General features: G+C 41.4%; 1 protein-coding gene across 4 annotated transcripts in view; it reads right to left on the bottom strand.

The window, feature by feature from the left end:
* NEMP1 (nuclear envelope integral membrane protein 1) overlaps nucleotides 1–11,678 on the bottom strand; it is a 28,668-nt gene that overhangs the window by 360 nt on the left and 16,630 nt on the right. The window contains exons 8-11 of one of the 4 annotated variants that reach the window (XR_004251379.2): nucleotides 10,743–10,916; nucleotides 9,848–10,028; nucleotides 6,949–7,293; nucleotides 5,243–5,977 (exon numbers count right to left, since the gene is read on the bottom strand). Coding sequence is in view for 3 of the 4 variants with exons in the window: in XM_032173325.2 (XP_032029216.1) it covers nucleotides 9,848–10,028; nucleotides 10,743–10,916 (355 nt within the window). In the remaining variant the exon portion in view is untranslated. Of the gene's footprint in view, nucleotides 1–5,242; nucleotides 7,294–9,847; nucleotides 10,029–10,742; nucleotides 10,917–11,678 lie in introns of those variants that run through there. The other 3 variants (XM_058426617.1, XM_032173324.2, XM_032173325.2) reach the window with 3 other exon arrangements.

Genomic DNA, 11,678 nt, shown 5'->3' with positions numbered 1-11,678 from the left:
CCAAGGAAAATATTTCCCAAAGAGAAGTCAGGAATTTTGTCAAGCACAGGTAGGGCCAAGTGCGGCTGCTCATGCCTATACTCCCAGCACTTTGGGAGGCCAAGGCGGGAGGATCACTTGAGCCCAGGAGTTCGAGACCAGCCTAGGCAACGTGGCGAGACACGTCTTTACAAAGAGCGTCTTCCTAGCAAAAAACAGTACCTCCCTCATACCTACTCTTCCTATCTTATCGGGAGTCAGGGGATGTTAATGAGATTACTTGGAGAGGTAAGCAGACAAAATCCCCAAATTCTTCTCCACTTCCCTTCCCCCATGAATCAGACCCTATCATAGAGACCTAAAGACTAAAGTGATTAGTAATAATACCTCACATGTGTATAGATGTCCCAGTTTCATTGAACTCCCCCCTGCAATGCCTCACTGAATAGCACCACCCTGAGGAGGGCAATACAGATACTCCATTAAAATGGAAAACTAGGGACAAACACCAGAATCAGAGAGGTTACACAATGTGCCCACAGTTCCATGCTAGTGCATGGCAGAACCAGGAACAGAATGCAGCTCCCTAAGTTCGCCATAAGTTGGAGCCCAAGTTCTAATTTTAATTCTTCAGCACTAGGACACTGAGTAAGACCCTGAGCTGCTGTAATAGCTCCATCTGATAGATAAGAAGTACCCCTTCATCCAGTCAGGAAAATTCCTAAAAACAGCAAGCCCCCTCTGTCTACCATCCTCTCTCCCAGGCATGCACAAAGAACAAATTAGGTAATTACAGGTAATTATAGACACTTAACTGAAGAGAGACTTGATTCTCCAACTCTCAGCTATGGCTGCTTGGTGCAAGGTCCAAACTCTATTGCTCTCACAGAAGCACTCTGCATAAGCCTGGCCCATCAGCAGTTCTATTATCAACTTGCCTTTACATAATTTATTGATCTACTACATATATTTGAAGGTGGAGGGGGGCAAGGAAAAGAGAGAAAGCTGAGTGGAAGTGACTTCAAAACATAATGCTATATATAGGTGGAGCAGTATCCATGTCCTAGAGGCAGAAGTGACAAATATCACCTATTTACCACTGGAGGAAACAGATCTAGAGTGAGAAAACCACTTTTCCAGGGTCACACCACTGCAAACCTGGCAGAGCTGGCACCAAAACCCAAGTCTCATGTTCTCTAGGCCAGGAATCTGCAGCCATCTGGGGTTTACCTGCATGTCCACCCATTCGGTCAACTGAGTGCCTACTATGTGCTTACTCATGAGAAAAGTGACTCTGAAATGAGATGGGACTCTCAGGTGTAAGAACAATGACATGAACATCACAGCTAGGGCAACCAACTGTACTGATCTGCCTGTGGGACACAGCGGGGTTCTCTGGACATGGGAATTTGAGTGTTAAAACTAGGAAAGTCCCAGGCAAACTGGAGCCAGTGGGTCAACCTAAATTAACAAGATATGAAATACACATCCAAGTCAGCTGGGATTTTCTAATCTCCTGCTTTCTAGGCAAAACTGAAGCAACCAGAGCTTATTAGTCTTCCTCTACTTTGACTCCTAAATCACCTTCCTTTTTCCCCCTTAACATTTCTAGACCATGGAAGGGGCAAGAGGGAACTTTTTGGGGTTACAGAAATGGTCTATATCCTGATTGTGGTAGTGGTTATACAACTGTCTCCATTTGTCAAAACTCAGCAAATCTGTACACTTAAAACTGGCAAATTATATTGTTATGTAAATTGTACTTCAATAAAACTGGCAAAAAAATAAATAAATAAATTCTAGGCTGGGTGCGGTGGCTCACGCCTGTAATCCTAACACTTTGGGAGGCCAAGGCGGGCCGATCACTTGAGGCCAGGAGCTCGAAACCAGCCTGGCCAACATGGTGAAACCCCGTCTCTACTAAAAATACAAAAAAGATTAGCCGGGCATGGTGGCGGGAGCCTGTAATCCCAGCTACTCAGGGGACTGAGGCAGGAGAATCGCTTGAACCCGGGCGGTGGAGGTTGCAGTGAGCTGAGATCACGCCATTGCACTCCAGCCTGGACAACAAGAGCAAAACTCTGTCCCAAAAAAAAAAAAAAAAAAAAAAAAAAAAAAATCCAAATCATTTGGTGCTGATTTCTGACAAATTGGGAGGGCAGCAATCTGATTAAGCCAATTCACTCATTAATCTTCCCACAGATACTAACTTTTAAAAAGATGTTACACAATAAAAAGGCAGGTATTTTCAGACATGGTGAGGAAGATATTTGGTGGTAGAGGGTCTTCTTGGCTCTCATAAACTATCTGGTATTAATAACATTTATCATACTTAGACTGGACTAAGATGTGCCAGGCAACAAGCTAAGTGCTTTACATCATTGCTATTCAAAATGAGGTCCACAGACCAGCACCATCTGATCATCTGGGAGCTTACTAGAAATCCAGAATCTTTGGGAGGCTGAATTGGGAGGTCTGCTTGAACCCAAGAGTTCCAGGCTGCACTGAGCTATGAGTGTGCCACTGCACTCCACTCCAGCCTGGGTGACACAGCAAGATCCTCCCTCTTAATAAAAAAAAAAATGCAGATTCTTGAGCACCATTGAAGATTTACTGAATCAGAATCTGCATTTTAACAAGATCCCCAGGTGATTCCCATGCACTTTAAAGTTGGAGAAGAAGTGCTTTAGACAACTTATCATGTTCTTTTTTTTTTAATTAAAGTTCTCGGGTACATGTGCACAACGTGCAGGTTAGTTACATATGTATACATGTGCCATGTTGGTGTGCTGCACCCATTAACTCGTCATTTAGCATTAGGTATATCTCCAAAGGCTATCCCTCCCCCCTCCCCCCACCCCACAACAGTCCCTGGTGTGTGATATTCCCCTTCCTGTGTCCATGTGTTCTCATTGTTCAATTCCCACCTATGAGTGAGAACATGTGGTGTTTGGTTTTTTGTCCTTGCGATAGTTTGCTGAGAATGATGGTTTCCAGCTTCATCCATATCCCTACAAAGGACATGAACTCATCACTTTTTATGGCTGCATAGTATTCCATGGTGTATATGTGTCACATTTTCTTAATCCAGTCTATCTTTGTTGGACATTGGGGTTGGTTCCAAGTCTTTGCTGTTGTGAATAGTGCCGCAATAAACATATGCGTGCATGTGTCTTTACAGCAGCATGATTTATAGTCCTTTGGGTATATATCCAGTAATGGGATGGCTGGGTCAAATGGTATTTCTAGTTCTAGATCCCTGAGGAATCACCACTGACTTCCACAATGGTTGAACTAGTTTACAGTCCCACCAACAGTGTAAAAGTGTTTCTATTTCTCCACATCCTCTCCAGCACCTGTTGTTTCCTGACTTTTTAATGATCGCCATTCTAACTGGTGTGAGATGGTATTTCATTGTGGTTTTGATTTGCATTTCTCTGATGGCCAGGAGGGATTAAAGACTTAAATGTTAGACCTAAAACCATAACCCTAGAAGAAAACCTAGGCAATACCATTCAGGACATAGGCATGGGCAAGGACTTCATGTCTAAAACACCAAAATCAATGGCAACAAAAGCCAAAATTGACAAATGGGATCGAATTAAACTAAAGAGCTTCTGCACAGCAAAAGAAACTACCATCAGAGTGAACAGGCAACCTACAGAATGGGAGAAAATTTTTGCAATCTACTCATCTGACAAAAGGCTAATATCCAGAATCTACAATGAACTCCAACAAATTTACAAGAAAAAAACAAACAACCCCATCAAAAAGTGGGCAAAAGATATGAACAGACACTTCTCAAAAGAAGACATTTATGCAGCCAAAAGACACATGAAAAAATGCTCATCACTTACCATGTTTTTTTATCCTCACTAAAACTCTATGATGTACATCTAGCAATTATGCTTTTTTATTAGTTCAACCATTAGCGATCACCTATGTCTCTTATTTACCTAGTAGCAGTTATGGAAGGAAGAAAAGATGTCATTAGTGTATATTAACATAAATTTACATATGTTCTACATCCTGTTTTCTTCCTACTTTGCCAACTTTGTCTTAAAAAAAAAATAGACAATGGATTTCCATGTGGTCCAAATAACTGAGATGAACTTTGGGAGGCTGAGGTGGGCAGATCACCTGAGGTCAGGAGTTCAAGACCAGCATGGCCAACATGGTGAAACCCCATCTCTACTTAAAAAATACAAAAACTTAGCCGGGCATGGTGGTGGGGGCCTGTAATCCCAGCTACTCAGGAGGCTGAGGCAGGGAGAATTGCTTTAACCCAGGAGGCAGAGGTTACAGTGAGCCAAGATCCCACCACTGCACTCCAGCCTGGGTGACAGAGTGAAACTCCATCTCAAAAAACAAAACAAAACAAATAATAATAATAATGATAATAAATAGGCAGGGTGCAGTGGCTCATGCCTGTAATCCCAGCACTTTGGGAGGCCCAGGCGGGCAGATAATTTGAGATCAGGAGTTCAAGACCAGTCTGGCCAATGTGGTGAAACCCCATCTCTACTAAAACTACAAAAATTAGCAGGGTGTGGTGGCAGGTGCCTGTAATCCCGGCTACTCGGGAGGCTGGGGCAGGAGAATCACTTGAACCCGGGAGGCAGAGATTGCAGTGAGCCGAGATCATGCTACTGTACTCCAGCCTGGGCAACAGGAAGAGACTGTCTCAAAAAATAATAATTATTAATAAATGAGATGAAAAAAGACAGGTACAGAGTTAATATGAATATTACAAAGGATTCCCAGAGCAAAGAAGGTAGCCAATACATAAAATGAAAGGTATCAGACTCCTATGGTAGAAGGTGGACCTAGACATAATTGAAGTTTTTATTCAATACACGTAATGCTTACTACAGCCCTACTCTCTCTTCCACCCTATACAGAGCTCTTGGTAGGGATCCCACAGCTGGAGCCATAGGTCTTCTCCCCATCCCAATGGACAAACAAAAGAGATACTTTATGCCATAAAAAAACAAAAGAACTAAAGTATAATCAGAGTAGTTCCTTGGGCCAAGAATAACCTGTATTTTGCTTTTCTATGAGACAGCATGATAGTACAACCTGCTGCTCCTGCAAGAATACCCCTTAGAGATTTTGCATCCTGGGAAATCATCCGGTCCAAGGATGAAAGTAGACCAGTACAGACTCAGGACAGGAAGGGGTGGCTAAGAAAAAAAGGGAAATCAATGGCATGCAAAACTATCTCATTAGAAAGATGAAACTGAGGAGTTAATTGCTGATTACCTGAAAACAAGAAATCCAAACAAGAAAATACGTTCATTAAGAAAGACCACGATATATCTATAAAACTTTTATTAAAATTGGAATTAGAAACTATACCAAAAACTTTAAAAATACATAAGACATTGTTCTTTTTTCTTACAGAAAAGAGGGTGAAAATAAGACCCATGGCAAAGAGCCATCCCTGATAATTTTGTCCCTTTCAAACATTCATGAACATTTAAATAAAATTACAAATATTTAAATAACCCTAAGGTATTACCCACAGGCTAAAACTTGCCAGTAATTCCTTAGCCCTGCTATTTCTATATCAATTCCACAAACATGGAAAATTACAGTAATTGCAGGCTGTAACAGTTTCTAATATTCACATTACGAACTATTTGTTATGTTGTCATAAGAATGTGCTCATGCTATAGGCAAATTCAGAGGTGATTTCACCATTTTCAAATTATCATCAAGAGTGTGAAACCGGAAGATGACACACACGTGGGGTGGTGTGGAAATCCAAAGCTCCACATTTTGGGAGTCTGTGACCACTCCCATCCGCCACTAAAGCTACGAGTTGGTGTTGGCATGAATCTGCTTTGTTTATTCCCAGCAGGCTCTGGCTCGTGTCACATAACGCACCAACATCCTTTTCAAGGTAGTAACCATCTAGAATCAACTCAATTGTAATCTGAATCCGTAAGCTTAAGTCACCAAAAGACATCACTGGGTCATAATTATATAGGTTCCCCTAAAAAAATAAAAAATAAATCAATTTCTGCTATGTAGAAACAGAAACAAAAGGTTTAGGTGCCTTTGCCTCGTGCAATGGATATTTCATATGTTTATTAATTGGTTTCAGTTAATATGTAATATGAAGGCATGATAAATGTGTCAAACTGTTCTCGTTTCAGATACAATTCTTGGCATTTCAATATAGGTTATTATCTCATATGTCAGACTTGAGTCCAGAGAATACTAGAAGGACATTTAATTTCCTTTCCTCCTACTTCCTTTCACTACTCAATTCAAAGAAAAGTTATGAGTACAGAGCTAGGAACCATTTTTATGTAGGCATCCATCTGAGCCCATCTTTTTTTTTTTTTCTATAACAACAAAAAGACTAAGGACAATTACATAATGCATTCCCAAGCCTTTTATGGATATCAGGGCCTGGGGGGACTATCTGGCCTATTTGGGTTCTTTCATTCACCAAAATTCTATTATACATGCCAAGGGTTAAAGGGAACACCATCAGTCAAGAGACGGCTGGGCCCTAGAATGGAATCTATTAGCATAAAAAGGAACAGTGGGACCCAAAGAGCTAGCAGCAAAATTGCCTTTGTAACAGACGTAAAAATTATGAATTTGAGGGGAAAAATAAACTAGTTTTGGTGGGATGCAGCAGCTAACAGAAATTACTTATTAGAAAGTAACGAAGTTGCTAAATTTTCCTTGCTTTTGATCCCTGTGTTCTGTTGGTCTCTTGAAGCAATCTGAGTGGGAAAGGAAAGTGAAAGAAATGTTTTATGCCAGCTGCCTCCTGTATTCCCATTAATGGGAGTCTCTACATTAATGCTCTACATAATTTGGTCAGACTGATGAGAGACAATAGATTTCCAATGCTGATGAGATCCAGAGCCCTGGAGCCCATTTATGGCTTGACATTCACCCAGCAAGACGCTGACGTGGCAGCAAACATAGCTCCAATGTCCAGCTTACCTCATAGTTATCCCTTCAATCCTTCTTGATGAGATTGGTCTGAGAGATGAGACTACTGAAATCACAAGAGCTATAACTGCCAGAGAAAAATTAAATGGGGTCTTCAAGTAGTGACTGAGCCAGCAAACTAAGTAGCCAAGAGGGAGACAAGAGCAGCTCCTAAAGAAGGTTGAAGTCAAGCAATCTCCGGGTACACAGAGGATCTGAAGCATCTGGGCAGAGCCACAGGCAGGCAGGGCAAGGACACACAGCACACCAGAGCAGCACCGTCCTTCACTGTCTGAGAGTAACTCTCAGGCTGCAGAACAAATTGCCATCTCCACTGCCTACAGCGCAGGTCTCCAACTACCAGATAGGGAGTAAAAAACAGTTTGATTTTACTCACCTCAAATCTAAACACGGTGGAAAAAAACTGGTCTAGAGATGGAAACTATATTTCATGGGGGTTTATTAAACAGAGAAAGAGAATCTTTCACAATTTCACAGTGCTTTCTTACTGAAATAAAGACATGATCAGGAAAAGTAACCCTTATAGGCAAGCTATCACCTCCCTAAGTAGGGGAGGCACCAAAATCTCCAGAGAATCCTGAGACCACTTGCACAAGTTGAATTATTTTTTAAAATAAACTTATGCTTAAATATGCTAAGTCTCAGTTTCTATAAATAAGGTAAAAAATAGTATATTTCAGAAATTTTAATAGTTCTTTGTAGAGAGAGAACATTTTACCATGCACATAATTCACAAGGGTATAAAGGTTTCCCAATGTAAAGTTTCTTTTACCCTTCAACTGTAACCCATAGCATCTGCCCAAATACTGCTCATTTTTCACTTTCTACTATATGTCTCTTTCCTGCCAACTGAGGTAGTTGTCACTTTAGGACAGTTTAAGGCTGTGGAAAACACTGGTGGAAATAATCAACTGCCCACCTGGAGGGCAGTCTCAGAGCTGATCCTTTGGAAGTCTGCAATGGAGCCAGGACTTTCAAAATTACCATGCAAATGGCTGGTCTAAAGGAGTCATTACGGCTTTTTAAATAATCATCCGCCTTTTTTCCATGATCATGGTGAGCCAGTAAGTCTGGTGCTGCGCGCTTGCCATGACCATCTATGTTCCTGGCTAAGGTAATTACAGATTTTTCCAGGGTATGAGGGTGAAGACCACAAAGAAAAAGAACCAAGTAAATGACAGACACTTGAGAATTTGCTTCCTCACAGATGACATTGCTGGTTTATAAGGGGTACTTTGCAATGGCAAAAGAATCTGAAACTAATGCTACTGCAATAACAGGCAGCATAAATCTCAGGTCAGAAACGCAATCATAAATAAGTGTAAGTTCATGGAAACTTGACAGCTGAATGAGCACCCAGAGGCATGAAGATAACCTGGAGCCTATTTCCTAGCAATGCAAATTGTGGCTGCTGCGTAACTACAAATTGTGTATCAAGAAACTACACAGTTTCGAGGCTTAAAAATTACCTAGATTTGGGGGAGTATGGGTGGTGAGAAAAGGCTGAAAGGAATGGACAGAACATGTAGACAAAGGAAGGGAAAGGAAAAGGAGACAGTTCCCTGATTTCATAGCAACTCAAAGATACATGACCCAATGACAGGAAAAATGGAGAACTTGTAAAAAGCATCCAAATCCCCTAAACAAGATGACTTCTCCTAGCTAGCAGGAATAATGCTACTCTGAACATACATAGTTCACAGGTAAAGGAACTGACTCTTCCTGAAAGGGCAAAGGCAGGGCAAGGAAGAATGGGAAGAGAAGAATACGAAATGTTTTTTAAGATGGAATTGAAAGTTGAATATAATGAAAAGCCCAATACACCTCACCTGCAGAAGAGCCTACAGGCATGTTCCTAAAGGCAAATAGGACTTTCTATCATATGTATGAGAACTAAATCAAAGCTTAAAACAGCAGCTCCTGGGGCTTTAATGGATAATCCATATTAATAAATATGTAGAGGCCTAGGAGGTGTGTCACTCTGGAGCACTTGCTGGTTCTGGAACATGAGTTTGTTATGTTTTTTAAAGGACATTCATTTAAAAAAACAAAACAATAAAAATCTATTTTCCTCCCAAAACAGTTAAATCAATAATTATTCTAAAGTCACTGAAATAAAAGCTGGAGTGAAGGAGGCTCAGATTTGTGGATTTCTCTCTGGAAGTTGCAGCCTATAGTCTAAAAGCATTCCTGCACTTAACAGCAGTTCTTACTTTGGAGAGCCAGCCAGTGACAGAAATGCCATGATTGAATCAATTTTCAAAAAGGAGCTAGAGCCGGGCGCGGTGGCTCACGCTTGTAATCCCAGCACTTTGGGAGGCCGAGGCGGGCGGATCACGAGGTCAGGAGATCGAGACCACAGTGAAACCCCGTCTCTACTAAAAATACAAAAAAAAGTAGCCGGGCGTGGTGGCGGGCGCCTGTAGTCCCAGCTACTCGGAGAGGCTGAGGCAGGAGAATGGCGTGAACCCAGGAGGTGGAGCTTGCAGTGAGCCGAGATCGCGCCACTGCACTCCAGCCTGGGCGACAGAGCGAGACTCCGTCTCAAAAAAAAAAAAAAAAAAAAAAAAAAAAAAAAAAAAAAAAAAAAAGGAGCTAGAATGCCATGCTAGCTGTGGCCATCCAATTTCTCTGGGAACATAAAAGTGAGCTGTTAGCTTAACCAATGGGAAGTGAACTACCCAGCATTCACTACTTTATCCACTCTCCTTCCTCAGGGATCCCATAGAGACCTCCCATTTCCAAAGGGAGGCCTTTTTAGGCCTCTTATTTCAGTGAGAGAATTTCTACCCTATCTCACTTTGTTTCAAAGGGTTGAAAGCAATTGCACAACACATGCAACATGGACCAAGGCACCAAGCCAGTCCACATAAAGATAACTGACCACTACCTAGGCTAGAAAGTTGTTCTGTGTGATAGCAGGACACCGAGAATATGAGTCGTCCTCCTCAGAGGATGCTTCCTCATAGATTTCATCCTGGGCAATAATGCTCCCTAATCCATACTCCTGCTCATGGACAGAAACTTCATTTGGCGTGAGGTGAGAAGAGCCTTCCACAAAGTCAGCAAATCTGGAAATAGAAGATAATACTCATTAGAAATATGCCTTCTGTCCTTTCTGGTCTTCTTTCAAAGTAAGAACAAATTAAAGCCCTCGATATGCTCACAACTCAAATTATATTGAGTCTAGCCAACATCCTTGTCCTTACTCCGGCAGGTAAGTAGACTAATGCATGAAGTTAAGGAGAAAAGGCAAGCTGGGATCATAGGCCAATATCCCTGCAACTCCATCCTGCTTAATAAGCACTTGCCTACCCTTTCTAATTATGAAAGTGCCAAGGTTCTTTTAGTCATCTGTAATCCTGATAAGAGAAGATTAAGGGGCATTACACAGTTATTCACGTTTATGGCCCTATAAACTTTATGCCATCATGATTCCAAATTGAAGCTTCACACACTCATTGGTACATTTGCCCCCAACTAACAAGTAGGTAGGGGGGAACCCTACCAACTCAGAGAGCAATGCAAAACTTTCAGAAGGGAAACTTAATATGGTACTGGAGTCTTCCCATCTTAATGCTACAATCAAAGCTAGAGTAGATAGTTTCCTGAGGAAACAGGTTACTGCTTAATGTGTAATTATATATCCACCTTTCTCTTGACTACTTGAAGATTAACAGGAAAACAAAGGTCACAAGTGCACGATTCTCTAGAAGTATGATCTCTGGTAGAACTCAAAGTCACAATTACCCTGATAGATGCTTGGTATATCTGGCTGAGTTTACCTTTTTGGAGACTGGATTCGAGAAATAGTCTTCCAAGCAGAGCAGTCTGGACTGTTACAAAATTCTCGGAGCTCCTCTAAAGCCTTTCGGGTTTCTACCTCTCCTTGTATCCGATATTCTTCTTCTGTCAGGAGACGAGGGGGGACAGGCTTTTCTGCTGCCTTACACACCTTTCTGTGCTCACCAAAATAACATTATGAATCATTAATCAGTAATCTATATCCATCCTTACTTCTAGCTCCCTTCAGTGGGCCAAGCATACAGCAGACAGCCTGAACATTAAGAGTCATCACTCCTAAAAATTCCACAGACATCTTCAGTTATAACGAACTCCTGACATATTAGACTATGAGTGACAATTCATAGGCGACAGAGCAAGACTCCATCTCAAAAAAAAGTGATATAATTTGTACCACCTTGTGGTAACAGGAACACATGACATTTTACTAGACCTTTTTATTTTATATAAAGTAACTAGAATAAAAATATAAAAATGCCTATAGAAAGTAAAAAATTATTTATAGTCAATATTATTCACTAATGTGAACAAACTCACTTTATTTTCCAATAAATGATAAAATATTTACTTATTTTTTAGTAGATGGGAAAATAACAAGAAAATCATGGTGTAAGATTGTGGTCCTAGCCGGGCACAGTGGCTCACGCCTATAATCCCAGCACTTTGGGAAGCCAAGGCAGGCAGATCACCTGAGGTCAGGAGTTGGAGACCAACCTGACCAACACGGAGGAACCCCGTCTCTACTAAAAATACAAAATTAGCCAGGCATGGTGGTGCATACCTGTAATCCCAGCTATTCAGGAGGCTGAGGCAGGACAATCGCTTGAACCGGGGAGGCGGAGGTTGCAGTGAGCCGAGGTCATGACATTGCACTCCAGCCTGGGCAACAAGAGCAAAACTCTATCTCAAAAAAAAAA

The sequence above is a fragment of the Hylobates moloch genome, unplaced genomic scaffold, assembly GCF_009828535.3.
Source record: "Hylobates moloch isolate HMO894 unplaced genomic scaffold, HMol_V3 SCAFFOLD_13, whole genome shotgun sequence".
Lineage (NCBI taxonomy): Eukaryota > Metazoa > Chordata > Mammalia > Primates > Hylobatidae > Hylobates > Hylobates moloch.
The sequence above is the reverse complement of the archived record's forward strand: the minus strand, read 5'-3'. Positions and strand labels throughout refer to the sequence as shown.